The sequence below is a fragment of the Ictidomys tridecemlineatus genome, chromosome 2 (genome assembly GCF_052094955.1).
Source record: "Ictidomys tridecemlineatus isolate mIctTri1 chromosome 2, mIctTri1.hap1, whole genome shotgun sequence".
NCBI classification, from domain to species: domain Eukaryota; kingdom Metazoa; phylum Chordata; class Mammalia; order Rodentia; family Sciuridae; genus Ictidomys; species Ictidomys tridecemlineatus.
The window spans coordinates 174,981,312-175,000,086 of record NC_135478.1 but is presented as its reverse complement, the minus strand read 5'-3'; the positions used below and the strand labels follow the sequence as shown (position 1 = coordinate 175,000,086).

Below are 18,775 nucleotides of genomic sequence, written 5' to 3'. Positions count from 1 at the left end.
CCCTTGTCAAATAAACTCATTTGATCACAGAACTTTCCCCCTCTTAGATCCATGCACAGGGGAAAAAAATATTTTTAAGTGGTCTTCCAGTGATGCTAGTGTTGTACACTGAACAGTAGTGTTATTAGTTTCAGATTTTGTGATGGCCTTGTTCAGGCACAAGCCCTGATATTACTTTGTATGATAACATTTTACGGGAGCGTGGGTGGAGGATAAATTATGATGACTGGACCCTAGTAGGGCATTGGGGTTAATACAGGAAAATTCTGGTGAAAATCAAACAGAATTCTGAGAATTCGATGAAAAAAAAAAAGGCTTGATATTGCACAGAAAGAGTGTTTTTATTTGTTTTGCATTCAGGACTGAACTCAGTGGCACTCAACCACTGAGCCACATCCCCAGCCCTATTTTGTATTTTATTTAGAGACGGGTTCTCACTGAGTTGCTTAGTGCCTTGCTGTTGCTGAGGCTGGCTTTGAACTCAAGATCCTTCTGCCCCAGCCTCCCCAAGCTGCTGGGATTACAGGCCTGCACCACTACACCCAGCAAGGGTGCTTTTTGATGGTTTTCCTCTAAAGAAGTCTCTGCATTTTGGGTTCCAAAAAATATATAGGAACCAGATTAGTTCATGTCCATCTGGGAGGGTGTTATAGAAATGGAATTTGTGTACCCTTTGTGTGGCATCCAGCAGAGAAAGCAGGCACTAGTTCCTTCATTTTAAGAAAATGGAGACTGGAATATGTAGGAAGGAGCTGGTAATTAAATTAGGTACCCATTTTCAGTTTTTCATTCTAAATATGAAGCATTATTTGCCTATATCAATTGTTCATGTTCTGAGTTACCTTAAATATTATTCTTAAATTTTAAAAAGTCCCTAAAGTTTCCCAAGAAATGGAATTTCCCATCCTGTTTCGTTTTGGTTTTAGTTCTTAAAACATGATCAAGGGTACTAAAGAGACCAAACCATAATGCATACTGTATACCACCAAGACCAAAAGGCCATTTAGAATCCTGAGGTCCTGACTTCCTCAACTTCTTTTCAAATCTCCAATGACCTGCCCAAGTATTACCAATAGTCAAAACATCCCGATTGAGGAAGACCATGCCCATCGGTCCTCTAAAAAAGAAGACCACTAGAAGTCACAACAGCTTCTTCAAAGTTAAGATAAATTTTAGAAAGTGATTTCAAAGACTTTTATATCAAGACAAGAGAGTGCAGAAATACCCAGAGAGAGACAGCTTTTTCTTGTAGGGAAAGGAACTTTCCTTTCTACCACGTGCATTCTGATGAATCCTTTTTCTTACTCTTTCTCAGTCTTCATAATTTATCCTCCACCCACCCTCCCCTAAAATGTTATTATACAAAGTAATATCAGTGAGAAAATGACTCTGGACCTGACCCTGTAAAAGGCTAGGTTCTGAGAAGTACCAGATGACAGGACTGGAGCTCCCTCTAGAGCCCATCCTGCCATCAATGGAGGGGTCTTCAGTAAAGTGAACGAAGGCTGGGTGGATCCTGCCCTTTTCCCCAGTCCAGCTCATTTCACTGGAGACAACCATTTCCAAAAGACAAAGAGGTCAGGAAGAGCAGAGCTATTGACTATGATCTACAGGACTGCTCAGCAGTGCCCATCAAGTCTCCAGAAACAGAGTCTGATCAGGCATGCTTATCCAACAAGTTCTCTTGTCAACATCAACACTGGACATTCACCACAAAGGGGATCTTGATAACATGTAGAGCAGAGAATGTTCATTTGCTCATCGTTCAATCCAGTGGTTTGGATCACAGTCATAGATACAGTCATTGCAAATTGATATTGTAATATTATAACAACCTGATGACTCTAAACGTAAAATGAAAACAGTAACATAAACAATTTTTAACTTATTTTAGAAATGAAAGAAATGCAAAGAATCAACGTGTCAATGAAAAACTGAGTAATGCAATCATAATTTCAGCATATTTCCTTCTATGCCTAGGGAGAAAAGGATTCACAAATAAAATATTGAGAAACCTAGTTTTTAATCTATTCTAACTACATTCAAAATAGCATGGAAAAAAAAGGCTACTTCTAAATTGTTGCATGATGTTAAAAGAGATCAGAAATATTCATTTTTGTTTTGATAACTGTGAAGAAGAAATAATTTAGATCAACCTTGATAATTTTTCCTCTATATTGGGGGGAACTTAAAACTATCTAAGTGCTTGAGTCTTGACACCATCAAAAAACTGGTCCATACAATTTTCAAAATGTGGCTTGCTTTTTTCAAACTGGTTTAGATGAAGTTAAAAAACAGTTTAAAAATAATCTTCAAAATACATTCCTGTTACTTTGAGTCACTACTCCACATAAATAATATGGAAAGGGCAAGAAGTATTAACACAAAATTAAAATCTTAATTGAATATGGCAATTTGTTAGTAAGGTACAAAATCCATTATAGGAATCACAATGGCAGTTTTGTAACACTGCAGTTTATAAAAGGTATTCACAGCCATTTCCTTCCTTGTCCTCAGAGCAAGGTAGATCAGTTATGATACTCAACTATCTTTCATTAGGTTGTACATTGTGAGTTCAATTTTTCTGCCTTCTAAAATGTTGTGAATACTAGCCACTCTTTCAACTCCAATTCCTTCAGTGTAGCTGTAACAATAGTGATTGCAGCTAATATATTTTGAGTGCTAACTATGTGGTAGCTTCAGTTTTAAGTGTTTTATGTGCATTAATTCAATAATCCTAAGAATACAGAAGATAGATACTTCTATTTAGAGTCTCATTAGATTGAGAAAATCTAACTCTGAACACATTTTTGTCTAGGATTGTTCCCTGTTTTCTTTCTGCTTTAATTTCATACTACCTTTGATGATTCCCTAATATTTGCTCACTTGGTAAACGCACAGCAATACTTGGTTAGCAGATGATATAGGGGGCAGTGTCTTTTCTTGCTTTGTTTTGCTTTTTTTGAGATGGGGTCCTACTATGTTGCCCAGGTTGGTCTTGAATTTGTGAACTCAAACAATTCTCTCCCCTCAGCCTCCCTAGTATCTGGGACTAGAGGTGTGTGCCACCACTCCTGGCTAAATGATATAGTTTTATTGCCCATGTTTTGCTCATTCTCCCCACCCCTCTCCTTCTCTCCCCCGCTTCTCTCATAAAATTATATTTATTATATAGTCAAATAAAAAAAGAAAGTCAGAAATAGTTAGATAACATTCCCCAAGTCATCCAGCCAATAAATTGCCACATCAAGATGTAAATATACTGACCATACTCTCAATTCCCTTTCCCCACCCTGACACCTTCAGAAGTGCCCAATTTCTATGAAATTGTCTTTATGACTTAGCAATCCTGTTATCCTTCTCCACTTTCACTACAACTTTCAATAAGCAACTCTACTGGAAACATTTCTGCATTTTGCAGGGAAGATATGGATGACCCACAGCCAGTAATCTGGAATTAACACTGTCTTGTACAATTCACAGTCTTAAGATTAATGCCAATGATATCAGAGTTGTAGCCATGGAGATACTATGGGAGAACCACCACCACAGGCTATAATTTAGAGAAATGAAGAGGATGCCATGAGGGATACCTCATCACACCTGAGAAAAGGGAAGTTTAGTAAACAGGTAGATAATCATTTCCTTGTAAGTAGTAGCTCCTTCCCTTCATGATAACACAGAACAGTGAAAATGCATATTAAAGATTTGTACCAGAAATGTACATTGGGTTGGGAGGCAAAAGAAAGTGGAAGACCATGGCACTGCACTAAGAATTAGATATATGTTAATCTTAGCTTAACCAAAGTGTTATTTTGGCAAGATTCTTAACTTCTCTTACTGTAGGGAAGGGAGTTCCAATTTTGCCTCAGACCACTTATTAGCTCTGTGACCTTGAACAATTTTTAAGCTTCAATTTCTTCATTTGCAAAGTAGGCATAATTCTTACCTTATCGGTGGTTATAAGAGCTAAATAAAATAAAGATTTCCCAAATGTTAGTTGCTGAATAGTTGTTATCTACCATTATTATTTCTTCATCAAGAAAATAGGAGATTGTATTAAATGATTTTTAGTAGCTCTCCAACTTCCAAATGCCTATGAATCTTATTTGGCACTAAGGGAAGTATATTTGTTCAAATGGGGGTTTTGTTTTTAGCTATTGTTTCTCATAGGTGAACCATGTCATTTTTTATAGCACAGAGTATCAATCAAATCACATATAATAATTCTAATTTTCGGGCACAATCTAATTGATACACATTAGCAATAAAAGTAATAGATGAGGCAAGAAAAAAAACCCAAAGGAAATGTTTCAAATTGCTTAGGTCAAGTATATTTTATCTACCTTCTAATACAAAATTACTTATGAATGCTATAAATCTTTCAAAAATTTCCAAGAAGAGATAATTACTTTTCTTAATTTATATTAAATCATCTTTTCTCTGGAAGAATTTTTCAAACATTTTGATTAGGCCAACAATAAGTAATACATTTCACATTACAAGCTAGTATATGCAAACATATGTGCAAGTATGTAAAAATAAGTTTATAAAATCCTTATTATCTGCATTGCATTCCTATTTTCTATTCTATTTTAATCCAAATTCTAATGTTAATTATTATTTACTAAGCTAATATCATAACCATTAAAGGGTCACAAACTACAGCTTTTAAAACACTACATTACAATTCCCTTCCCTGTGAAGGTTTTTGTAACATACCAGGTGGTCAGTACTAGCCATGTTGGATCAATTGATTAAAATGTAGATATTCTGTTAATTAATATTTGGCATCAATCAAGTCCACAATATCACTGATTATTAACTATCTAAAATTTAGATGAATTAATCTAGTGTGGCTCTGTATGTTCTTAAAATGCTCTGTAAATATATTTACCCAAACGTTCATTGTAAATCTCCTTTCCCCAATGAAGGCATTATAGAAATCAATTTAGTCTCTCGATCTGCAATTACATTTTTTAAAGAGAAACTGTACAACAATTCTTCTTCAAATTTTACAATGACATTTTCTTTCTTAGGTTGGCTTATTTTAATTCTTCTCAATATTTTTATCTGTCATACAAGAAGTTTGATCATCTCTGCCTTTGAATAACTTGATCTTAGAGTCTATATTAATTTTCTGAATGGAGGTCAGAGCCAGTTTTTCTTTCTTGGTAACAGGTTTGCACATACTGTGCACCATAAACACGTATTCCCATTCACTACTTTTCCTGTGTCAATATGCTTTAAGACATTGATGATGTCAAATTCAACAGGCTTTTGATGTTATCAAATTCCCCAGGCTTTTCAACCTTGAATTTCATTGTCTATTTTCTATTCATATTTCATTTATTTTTGATGTCACTATTCTATGTCCCTGTCATTCTTCACAGCTGGATCTATTTTCCTGTTTATCAAATACCGAGCTTTCAATCAGTGATGATACACATTTCCCATTTCAATTCTGTAGCATATCACTTTTTTTAATTTGTTTGTTCGTTCATTCCTGGGGATTGATTCTAGGGGTGATTTACCACTGAGGTATACCCCCAGCCCTTTCAATTTTTTATTTTGAGACAGAGTCTTGCTAAGATGCTGAGGTTAGTCTCAAACTTCCCATCCTCCTGCCTCAGCCTCCTGAAATGATAGTGACTACAGGCATGTGCCACTGTGCCCAGCAGCACCTCACTCTTGATCTTCATTGAAACTACCCAAGGACCTTGCAAAACATTCCTTCCTCCCCATCCCTAGTATTTCCAAAATCAGTCTCCATACACTTAAATGAATTGCCCTATGATGCCCTGCTTACTAAATCTAATGTTGAGTTCTCTTCAAAATCATCTCTTCCATTGTTTTCTAACAAAACATGGTCTGGCAAAGACCATAGAGAATGCTGATTAGTTATGTCCTGCATGTCTGCTTCCAAATTAATGCTGCTTTTCAGATCTACAACTATTTACTATTCATTTCCATTACCTTTCACTACTCTTCCACTAGGTCTTTCATTGATAGGTCCTAATCTCAATATTTTGGATAGTCAGAAAAGTTAACTTCACTCAGATTATCATTTAAGATCTTTCCTCTTGTTGACCACACAAAAGTAGCCCCTACCATGCTGCAGACCTTGGTTTAGTTAGGCTGGGAAAGATGTCAAAACTCAGATATTGCAATTCCATGCCAGCAAATCTACTTCAGAAGGTTTTGATTTCTTCTTTCACTCTTTCCAATAGTAGTCAAACATGGTTCATATCTATATTAATCAAAAAAATATGTCTCTTCCTCTTACAAGCTACTCATTTTTCTACTTTAACAGAGGAGATGACAAAGATGCTCACTCACAATTACATTTAGGACAATTGAAATTTAAACATAGTCATAATTTGAGAGCTTATGTCTTTAATTATGATGTTAATTGTGTCAACATTCAGGGTGCTGAGAGAGGTTGTTTATTTCTTTCTTTGAAATGCTCCAGTGACTTTTCATAATAGCACTATGTTTAAGTAATCAAATAATTTATCTACTATGCTATATGAAAGAGTCTCTTACTGTCATTAATATCTTGTTATTATTAAGAATAAAGGTCAGCTTCTTCGTCTTTCCCTATATTAAATAAAAATGCCAGTTGATTCATTATAAGTAAAATTCCCATTAATTAAATCTGGTGCTGACCCCCAAAGTTCAAATATATTATGAAAATTACATTTTAAAACTAGCTCAGCTGTCATGCTATTAAGCCCCCAAATTAGAATTCTTCTGGAATTCTTTGTTTCACGCCAGGGTGAGCCAAAATTCTCTCTACTTCTCTCCCACAGTTTATCTCCTCACACCACACAGGGAAGTGCACTGAGCCACACATTGCAACTCTAACTATATGCTCGGCTGTTTCCCCCCACCCCACCCCCATTTAAAATTTTGCTCACTTTGAAAGGTTTCTGAGGTAAGTGCAATATATGACCTGGCCATTTGCATTCTTTGCTGGATCATAGCATCAATCCAGAGAAAAGCAATAATTAACAAATAGATGTTTTCCTGTTAAGCATTTGATATTCCTCACTTTGGGTAGGCTTTTATTATATTTATTATTTATTTACAGACAAGTAAGCATCTTGTTAACATTTTTACAGTGAAAAGAGGCTTCTATTCAGATCTACAACTAGGGAAAACACTCCTAATAATGTATCATATGGGTTATATGGGACCTGTTATTTTTCACAGATCTTCACTTAAAATTTAGCTGTTATCAAAATTGTTTGTTTTGACATTCACATTTATATATTTTCCAACATTTCCTCAATTGTCAAATTCCTTGTCACACAACATATAAGAAAAAGAAACAGTTTCTAAATTTATTTCAACTCATTTGCTTGCAAGTTTGTCTTGGTAAAGAGAAAGTTATTATTTAAATTAAAATTTAAATCAACAGATAAAATTATATACACCAAAGTGGAATGTGTTGTTAGATAATAAAAAATTCCCTCGATAGCAGAATATATTCTTCCCTTTGTACCTAAGAGAATGTTTACAATGTTCTTGCAAGGTAAAAAGCTTCTTTCAGGACATTCTACAGCACTGAATTCAGGATGGATTCGCAGCTTTCTGAGGTAAGAATTTACTTCTCACACTGCTCAGCACTAGTCAGATGGTAAGGCCTGGGGCTTGTCCTGAACACCGAGTCCTCACTTGAGTAAATCCCAAGCTTGTACCCTCTTCAGAGCACCTCCATCAGCTCTCCTCACATAGCACACTCCATCTGAGCAGCTGGGGCAGGCTCCCTGCTACTCCAAGAGCACATCCGCACTAATGTTCAGTAAAAAAGAAATAAGAAAGTGAAGAAAAGACACACTCTTCTCCGGTTCTGATTGCTCCTGAAGTGCATAAGGAAATCCAACCTGGAACAGGTTCCTGCTCTGCATGAAAGAAAGCCTAATCTCTTGGTTCTTACATAAAACCACCATTTTGAATGCTGTAATTTTTTTCATGAGAAACTAAGTGATAAGGGAAATTTGTCTAAAATCTGAGATATGATTATCTTTCAATATTATAATAATGGTTATTACCTATACATAAGGAAAGCCTCTATTTGGGGAAAAGCTCCTCATAAATTAGGCTCTCATGTCACACCCATGATTCTGCAATATGTGTTTGGGGTAAAAATGGGAGTTCATAACTCACTTGAAGCTTATGTATGAAATATGATATGTCAAGAGCTTTGTAATGTTTTGAACAACCAATAAAAAAAAACATAAGAAAAAAAAAGAATAGGGAAGAGTTCTTTCACTGCGGTCATTGCTTATGCCACTGTCAAAGATAAGTATCATGGTTTTCAAGGTACACAGCATTGTCTTCTCACTATAGTATGTAGGAAATTTAAGATCACTCCTTCCTACCTTTTTTCTTTGTCCCATTAGTCATTCTCTTTTTAATTCATTAACTCAACAAAAGTGTACTGGATATCTAGTGTGTGCCAGACAAACACATACACTATGATGTGCCAGGATACATCAATAATAACAAGACAACAGCAACCATACCTACATTCACACAGAGCTTGCTTGCTATGAGCCAGGCACTAAGTATACACATTAGCTCACTTAATCCTTGCACTAATCTCCTGAAGTAGGTAAAGTTACAAGCCTATTTTCAGATGAACAACATACATACAGAAAGATTAATTCCCAGGTTGCCTAGTCAGTGTCAGATCCAGGCTTCAAACCTGTATCTTTTAACACCATTGTCTATGCTCTTGACCTCAATGCCATATAAAGAAAAATGAGGACTTAGGGCACTTTCGGGTACTGGGTAAGAAAGACATTAAACAAACACACAAACAGCCTGTAATTTCAAGTGTTGTTGAGATCAATAAGAGGAGGGTACTATGTGTGAGGATGGCATAACACTGCTAAGGCTCTTATTGCAGGCTAAGAAATGCAGTGATGATCTTTAGTGACTGTCACTTCACCTAAATGACAATGTTATAAATTTAAGAAAGTAAACTAGCTAAAAAAAAATTGGAGGAAACAAAGACTGGGAGGAATTTACTAAACAATTTGGCCCTTAAGCCTTGCTATAAAGCCCTGCCATCTTGATGTTCCTTTTTTGGATATACTCAGAATGATGAGGAATCTGGAAAATGGAACCCATTTCTGTTCTTATCTCTCTGAGAAAATCTATTCTTCATAAATGAGAGTAACTATCTCCTCATCTGCTGCCTTCCACCAGGAAATCCATGGTGTATTCAAAACCTTTAAAGTCTACTTGAATATTATCATATAAAATATATGATGGTATCATACATATGTATATATGTATATAGAGAGAAAGGGAGGTGGAGGGATTTCTTTGGTCTAAAATCTTGAATATACAGGCTCCTCAAAACAATTCAAGGTATTGCTTACTGTTAGAAAAATTACAGATCTACTTCTTTCTTACAGTGTCAAATCATGCAGAAAACAAAAACAAAAACAAAAGTTTTTCTTAAGAATTATCTGACCATCTATCTGATAGACTTGGGATAGTTCTGTATCTCTGATTGTCATGATTTATTTCATGTATTATTTTTATGTCTTCTGTCCTTAAATCAGGTATGGTCTCAAAGGACAGGATTTTACCCAAAGGTAGTGTGACATATTTGTTCTTAGTTCTGTGTTTCCAAGCTTCTCTCTTCTGAGGTGGATAATGATTTAAAGAGGCAAGGGAGAGGGCAATGTGTTCTTAATGGTGGCAATAATTATATTTGTATCACGTATCTAGATAAGCAACATCACTTCCAGGCCCAATAAATTAAGTAATTTTTCTGTTTCATCATTCAGAGTCATAAAAAAGAATAATTTTTGATGCTATATTGTCATAAGAAGGTCTCTGCAGCATTTAAATGTATCATTTCCTAAAGGATTTTATATTTTACTTGACTCTGATTTATTATATTACCTCATTAAAATGCTTAGGTAACTAAATATATAATCCTCTAATGAGGATTCAATAGTCTCTAGTAAGAACTTGGTACATTAGGTCTCATCTTTCATATGTAGCAAATTAACTTGAGATTAGCCTAGGTAAACTATAAGCATGAGAAGCCTATATAATATTAAAGAGATATAGTCTAAAGGTTAGAGGCTCAATTTTCAAAGAAACTTCAGGACATTATGTCAAGTTTATTATTAGTGTTATGACATGAAAAATTTTAAAAACTGAAATCATATTAAACATGAAATTCTTCAGAAATATCACATATACCTCATTCTTTAAAAATCTATGCATATAATTGACTTTGATTTGCATTTGACCCATTATCATAATACATTCTTCTTTTATTAATGTACTTCATTAATAAATAACTACAAGTAAACACTAAATAAATTGCAAATAAACATTTTTAAGAAGTATGCTACTTAAAGATATGGACTTCTCAAAAAGTAAGTGAATATCCTTATATCTTCTGTGATACAAAGCCTCTCATCATGTTTTACATGACATGGAAACTAGAATAGCATATTGATTTCAAGTATCTGAAAACAAGACATTATATTTCAGTATCCAGCATAAATGATTTTTATATGCACTATTTCAGGAGAAGGAAAGAAAAAATGATAATAGTTACAGTTTGTACTAATTTCATTCCCAAAGACAATCTTCTTTCTTTCCTTTTATTTAAATATATGGATTTAGAATATTAAGCCTCATAAAAATAAAATACTTAATAATGTATTATTGGGAAATCACCTACAAATTACTTTCAGAGTAATTTGAAAACAATCTAATTTGAATCACCAGTCTAAATAGGTCATTTAACTTAGAAAAATTAAAATTAGCTGTGCAGGGTCAATTCTTTTCCTAAAACATCTGCATCCTGTTTGTCCTATTCAAAGTCAAACCAGAACTGTCAAGAACAACCATAATATACAAATTTATTCCAAATCTCAGAGTTAATCTGCTCCTGAAATATCTATAAAAGTTAATATTATATATAGGGGGGAACCAAAATGAGGGAGTTCTTCAAGAAGTTGGGGTACAGGGACAGAAGGAGAAGGTGAACTCTTGTATTTCAGGAAGGTGATAGCATGTGGGAGGGGGATAGGCCTCAGCTGGTGCTCATTTCTTGTTTTCCACATATATACTTTCATAGGAAATGCAAGTCAAAATCAGTCAAGACACATATAAAACAAAACAAACATTTCCATGCAAGTTTAGTCTTCCACAAGCTTTTCTTATATCAAACTAACGATATATGATCATGAAATTTAATGTTATCCACCACCTTTAAGAATTTAATCAACTTATGACATTCTGATAAACTCGGGAATTAAATCCCTACTTCCCAGAAAATCTTCTCAGAAATAAACAACAAAATATTGAACTAAGATCCTTAAAGAATTAGAACAATAAAATAAAACTAAAAACAAATGAGAAACTTTGGCTGCCTGAGGCGTTCAATATTCCTTCATAACCAAATCACTCATAAAAACAAAAGGACCTCAACAATTTCGGACCACTAAGGTGTCAAGGATCCAAGGACCCTTGACTTTAGAAGGAAGGGCACGCAAGGTAGCTGACAGAGAGAATGGCATCAGGGGAGCTACAATAGCAGTCAGTTTTGTTTCAGGACTCTTCAAAGCCACCAGGAAATTCATTTCTCCTTCTTTCTGGTTTAAAAGTAACTTTGATGCTCAGATGCAAAAAAAAAAAAAAAAAAAAAGTACTTTCATATTCACCAGCTGGCAACAATCTATCTACAAGCAGAGTGATCAGAGATGCTAATGAAACAGGTTTTCTATTTGCCCACTTCCCTAACACCACTTTCTCAAAATGAGATTTTGAGAAATCTTGATTCCCGCAAGACGTCTGTTTAAAGATGAAATGGAAGGACCTCTGCTCTGACAAGGAGGCAAACTGAAGACTTAGCATTGGGGAATTGCTAAGGAACACTCTAAGCTACATTTTTCTTAAAAGGATGAAGCCCAAAACAATTAGGATTTACTCATCTCCAGATGGATGATAAAATATTTATAATTGCCCAGGACAGAAAAACAATTTCACTCCAACTCCCCACAAAACACACACACACACACACACACACACACACACACACACACACACACACACACACACGCACACTGAAGCACAAATAGTCACAGAGAGGGTCAGAGCTTGCTCCTTCCTCTACAAGGTCTCCAAGCCGCTTTTCACCTCCCTGTGCCAGTTCCTCCGCGCGCCCCCCCCCACCATCTAGCCCAACCTCTCTAAGCTGCCACTTCGCCGCACCCCCTCTCCCCCGCTGTCCCGTAATCTTTAGTTCTGAGCCTACTCAGCCCAGCAACCACTCTGCCTCCAGCGCGCCCCTCTGGGTGGCGTCCCTCGCACTTAGGAGGTTCTCGAAAGCCTCCGGACTGGTGCTAGTGCCCGGGCTGGGGAACCACGGGGGTTCCGGCTTTTTAGGGCTCCTTCCCCACACTCCTCAGCCCGAGAGGATTAAGTTGTCTAGTATCCCACGGCGCGCACAGCCCCCACCCCTCCCAGTCCAGCCCCTCCTGGGCTTGAACGCCCAGGGGCCCCTTGCCTCCGCGGAGGTGAGCGTGCACTCACCAGAGGTGAGCTGCATCCAGGCACATATCTTGTACACGGTGGCCGTGTTGCAGAAGAAGAAGAGGGTAAAGCAAACGATGCATGCGATGATGAGCATCATGGAGAGGCCGATGAAGAAGGAGGCGGCTTTGAAGGCGCCCGAGGGCAACGTGGAGAAGTCCGTGAAGCTGCCCCTGCAGGTCAGCTCCCGGGAGAAGCCGTTGCCGATGCAGTAGTGGAAGAGCCCGAAATAGCCGGCTTGCGGGGTGTCCACGCCGTCACCGATCCAGTAGGGCTGGATGAAGCACACCACGTTGACGATGGCAAAGCAGATGGTGAAGATGGCCCACAGCACGCCGATGGCCCGCGAGTTCCGCACATAGTTGGTGTGGTACAGCTTGGCAGCCTCCTGAGCCGGGAGCATCGCGGCGGCGGCGGCGGCAGCGGCGGCGGCTCCGGGCATTCTCCCCCTCCTCCTCCTCCGCCTCCCGGTCCTCCGCCTCCCCCCGCCTCTCGGCGCGCAGGAGACACACTCACGGAGCCGCGCGCGCTGCAACTCCCCTGCCTCCGCCTCAGCCCAACAGCACCAGTTCCAGAGTCTGCATCCTCGCTCCCGGAAGGAGGGCGGGGGAGCTCGGAGCACCCCTCCGGCTCGCCTGGCACAGCCTCCCGGCCCCCCTCCCTCCCTCCCTCCTGGCCCGGGCTCCAGCCCTCCTCACCACTCTCCACCCTTCTTCCCGCCGCTGCCGCTGCAGCTGCAGCAGCTGAAGGCGGCAAATCCCGCACGCCCCCCCGCCCCCGCTTGGTTCCCAGTCTCTGGCTGGGCCCACGTTGCCAGTGCCCAGGGCGCAGAGAACCGCGGGGACCCTGGAACGTCCCTTAAGTGGCGGGCGCAAACCAGAGAAGCGGGCCTGGAGTTTGGGGAGCGGGCGTAATCTAATGATGGGGACCGGAGCACCCACGGGAATCCCAGAGACACCTCCGGGATCCCGGCTGGTGTTAGGGGCTGGGCTCTAGAGACTGATTCTGGGAACATTTCATCGCCGCACAGCAACGTGCTTAGACCTCTGCTTCTTTTAGCGAGGGGCAACGCGGCAGGTGCAAGCGAGAAATGCCAAGGGAAAGGAGACATACTGCCCCCCAGAGACCTCTCTGTTACTACCGCAGAACTGCCCACACCACTCCCCCACCCGTGCTAACTCACAGTACTTCAGGTACACAGGTAGAGACAAAAGTTGAGCAGGAGTCCGATAATCAATCATGTAAAAAGACAAACCTCAAGGTGGTTTCCTTATCTTATGCAGCCAAATGAACTATGGCCAATTGATGATATAGATTGTCTTTACCTCAAAACCTTCCCGTAGATGGGGCTTGTGTGGGCACGGAAGTGAAAACATCGGGTAGTTTGGCCAGTGTTTCATTTATTACCCAAACACTCATTGACATTTGCCATGTGCTAAGGATACAATAAGGATGGCCAACAGATGATGTTTTAATTGTCTAGGTATTCCCACTTCCCCCACAACCCAAAGCTTCAGTTAACCAGAGAGTTGTTTTTCAGGGCACTTTCCCCGGAATTATCCATATATGACTTTACATCCATGGAGCATTGCTGTTTTATGTCTGTGCCTTGTGCTGTTTCCTTTGCTTATTTCAGGCCCCCTGCCTTTTCCAGGCTTTCAATTGCTCTTTTTAGTCCCTTCACTTCTCTATTTTTTTTTTTTTTGGCTATTTTTTGTTGTTGTTGTTCCTTCTGATTCTGATATAAAGAAGCATGTAACCCCCGTTTAAGCAGTAAAGCCAGATTCCTCAATAGTAGGAACAGATTTTGGCAACAAACCATTTTGAACCATATGACCACTGAATACTCTAAGTAAAAATGTGAGAACTCTGATAGAATTTGATCTCTAATTCTATACTCAGTTGGCTATGTAAATGACTAGTGAATGGAAGAAGAGTCATACCGTACATGATCAAGTTTCGTCATGCTCTTCATTTGAGAACCTGAAGATTTGAGATTGCATGGGGAGACAGAGGCAGAGGGTGAAACTTGGGATATGGGACACACAAAAGATAATAAAGGGCCTACTGCTGCAACTGGGAAAAATTTGAGACTGTAAGTGTGCAAAACTTATTCAACTTTTCCTGCGCGCAAGGAATTCAGGAATCACAATTCAAGTCCATCAGACAGAATGAGCATGGAACATGTAAGTTTAGACCAATAAGAATTTCTAGGAAATGTGGTTGTAGACGCTCAGAAAATCTTTTAAAATATCAGAGGCATTTGGGGGAGGTAAGGAAGACGACCTAAATGTGGCCAGTCCAATATAACACTTGCAGTCTTTAAAAATATAATTTGTGGTGCTGCATCATCAATGCATTGGTGACAGTGGAGGGTCAAAACTTCTGTTAGGTTTAATTTTTCTTAACTCCCCTAAGGCTGTTAGAAAATCAGAAAATTTTTAACATAGGTAGGGGAAGAGAAAAGGTTAGGGTAATCAGATTTATGGGTCCATTTGGCAGGCCATATGTCCCAGGGGCAGAGAAGGTTTTAAGGCGAGAACTAGCAGTAATTTCTAATGACTCTCCCAAGCCCTCAAATTCCCTGAACCTACTTGTATAAAGTAGATCTTCTTTAAAATCAATGCCTTAAAAAATTCTTTTTGTTCCTAGGGGAGTGGTTGAGATGGGAGGTTGCTGAGAAGGGAAGGCTGAGAATCAAATGCCTGGTTTAGACCTCAATGCTTAAATTGCCTTCACAGGACAAAGAAAAGACTGGTGAGTGACTCAGATTCAAAGGTTGTGATTCAAAGAGCTTTTCTATTTAAGTCATTCCCAAGGAGAGTCCTATTCTTATTCCAGGTTTGGAATTGCCTCTGGTTTTGTGCTCAGAATCATTATACCAAAGGGCATATTCAAGGTGTCCACTCTTGTCAATAGCAACTAGGAACAGTCTAGTGTCCAGTGCTTTGCTGATCTAAAGTGCTCATATGGATTTTCCTTGGAATTTGTCGTTGCTCTGCCAATGGCCTTTCTCTCCACATCCACCCTGCCTGCACCACAACAGATTTGCAGGTTGAAGGAGGAACTAGGGGTGAGTTTTCTTCATTATTGAGGAACTAGGGGTGAATTTCAATGCCTGCAAACTCTTAACTTGCCATCAAGAAGTACAGATTGTCCACACCTTTCAAATTCCTCTGTCACCATCCAAACCTTGTCCTTAGCAACTGCAAGTCCGAGAGGTAAGACTACTTCCACCTTAAATCTAAAACTTTTGCCTTGCACCATGTAGACTTTAGAGTTCAGACAGCTGAGCTTCTGAGTAACTCGTCACATTCATCAAAACTATATGACCAGGAAAGCTGTTTGGGGGAGGAGGAAATAATAAAACTAGACTGATTCATGCTAAGAAGTTGCTATTGATAGAAAAGTATTTTGAAACTATACCATGATTCATATGTGCTAAATAACTAATAGAAGTCAGTGTCATCGACAGCATGGAATTAGAAACACTGAACACTCAAATCTCAAGCTTTACTGTTGACAAGGATTTTCTCTTGCTGCCACCATGGGTCAGTAATGAGATCTACTCTTTCACAAACTGTGTCTCGCAGATTGTTAAGTTAGGACTATAAAAGAGAAACAGAAGAATAGTTGGACTATGTAACATGCTTTAAAAGGAAAAGAAAGATGCTGGGTGAGGAAAAGAGCTTAATGTTCAATCCCAAACTAATCTGAGACAGCATGAGAGGGTGCAAAAGCCTTGGAGAGCAAGAGACTTGGGATTCAGACCCAGTACCATTTTTACCTGACCATTTTTACCAAGACCTAAAGGAGATATATAAGACTATGGCAAAACAGACTTTTTATTTAATATTGAAAACCTTCTCTGAAATTGCATAGGTATAATTTTGCAATCGATGGATGCTTAGAATTTTCAGATGAGTCATTGCTGTGACCTTGATGACAGAAAGAGGATTTCTAAACTCTGTTACTTAACTGATGTTTAGGGGTATTACCAAGGTCACTATTAGATCTCACTCAAGAATACAAAGATGGGGCTGGGGATGTGGCTCAAGTGGTAGTGCGCTCTTCTGGCATGCGTGCGGCCCAGGTTCCATCCTCAGCACCACATACAAACAAAGATGTTGTGTCTGCCGAAAACTAAAAAATAAATATTAAAGAATTCTCTCTCTCTTTCTCTTAAAAAAAAAAAAAGAATACAAAGATTCTCCATGTCTTTCTTTAATTGAGGAAATTTTCAGTCATTCTGTCTTCAAATATTGACCTTTATTATTCTATCTGCCCTCTTTTTTACCCTGCTCTGCATTTAGGGTTAATTCCTTTATATATATATATTAATTCCTTTATATATATTATATAACTTATAAAAATAAAAGATATATATCTTTCATTTTTATAAGTTCTTTCTTTGAATGTGTTCCTAAGAATATTTAACCTATTACAATTTTAGAATTTAATTTGCTAAATGTAATTGTAATATTAATAAACACAGTATTTTATTTGCATGATAAAAAAGAATACAATGATTCCAATAATGAAGATTTTTTACTCACTGAGGGTTTCCCTTTGCTCCCCTTCCCCCTTAGTTTTCTTTCCGGGCTTTTCAGAAATCAGAAATCACCTCTTAGTAAATCAATCACTGAATTAGCAGAGGTAATCAGATGGCTTGAGTGTTTCAACACTCCATGCAAATCAAGATTGAATTGATCAAAAGACTTTGAATTCATTGCCCTTTGGTCTATATCACTTTACAATGACATGTAAAGCTCCAAACAGAGAGGGATATTGAAAATAGGAATGTCAGTCATTCTCCTTCTCTTTTCTCCCCGTTTGAATTGGATTCTCTGTGACTAATCCATTTTATAAGTGTTTTTCATTTTTCCACAACCCAATTAAGAGCAAAAGTTATTTTCTCATAAGACTGAACACCTCCATAGCTTATACTAAATGAACCATTTCACTTTAATGTTTTTAAGCCCTTGATTTCATTATGATTCTGTCTGAAGATAGGTAATGGCTTCTATTAAATAAAATAATATAGAATATCTTAAAACGTGATTTTTCTAAAACAAAGTCTATCATGGAGCCATATTGCATTACAACTTAAATTTGGGTTAGGATTTTCTATTCTCTTTTAATCTAGAATAATTTAGTCTTTCTGATCTTAAAAAAAATCTATAACTTATTCTGAAAATGCTTCATGGAGTTTCCCACTGAAGGTACAACTTGATTGAAAATCGATACCTTTGATTTGGAACATCTACACTTAGACCTTCAATTGGGGCTTCATATAGGCATTATTTGGATTCTCTGCTAAGGGCATCTTTTTCTACAAAACTTGTCTTTCCTACTTGGCAATCTCTTGTGTCTCTCAAATTTCAGGTTCAGCCTTTTTGAGACTATACCCAACTCACATAGCTATGTTTTATGTTTTATAATCCTAACATCCTCTAAATGTAGAAACACTATCCAGATGTTTTTGCTTATTGCCATACCAAAATATATTGCTGATAATTCAGTGCTTTTGTTGTGCAAGAACATTTTCATGACTATATCAGTCAGATCTTGCTGCAAAAGCAACTCAGACTATATCATTGTCTTATAACCTCAATGATTCACTTTTATCTGTACAATATGATGGTTGCTGGTTGGCTATGGTCCTCTACTCTAGGCAGTAGATCTGACTGCAGATCTTGTCTTCTCATTCTGAGGTCCAAGATGAAGAAGTTCCTATTTGGGTCATAATGTTTAATGGCAAAGAACAGATGTGTAAAAGGCTCAGAAAACTTATAAAATTATATAAAACTTTGGTTGAAATATAGCATGGTATATCATTTTACATTGGCCAAAGCATATCATATGAAGAAGCTAAAAGTAAATGTGATGGGGATGTATAATCCTCTTACAGGAAAGAACTGAAGGAAAAATTAAGAAATGACTTTTAAAAATTCACCTTCCTCCTTGATAAAATTATAATATCAACTTACTTTACAAATATTTCCTAAAATTCTATATGCATTTTTTTGTTTAAGGCTATAATTTGAATAACTATTATATACCACTGATTCTTTTATTGAAGAATGTGTTCCTTTTTTAATGTAAAAATTTACAGTATTGGGTGGGGAGGGAAGCCAAATAGAAGTTAAGTTCACAATGCATTTCTTCACTCTAAAATATTCAAACTTGATGTATG

The 18,775-nt window shown here is 37.8% G+C and overlaps 1 protein-coding gene across 3 annotated transcripts in view; it reads right to left on the bottom strand.

Moving 5' to 3' along the window:
- Positions 1-13,235, bottom strand: part of LOC110597581 (LHFPL tetraspan subfamily member 3 protein) — a 518,310-nt gene extending 505,075 nt beyond the window's left edge. Inside the window, exon 1 of one of the 3 annotated variants that reach the window (XM_078040220.1) lies at positions 12,580-13,235. In XM_078040220.1, the coding sequence (XP_077896346.1) occupies positions 12,580-13,021 (442 nt within the window). In that variant the 5' untranslated portion in view covers positions 13,022-13,235. The remainder of the gene's footprint in view (positions 1-12,579) is intronic. The other 2 variants (XM_078040218.1, XM_078040219.1) reach the window with 2 other exon arrangements.
- Positions 13,236-18,775: the final 5,540 nt, after the last annotated feature.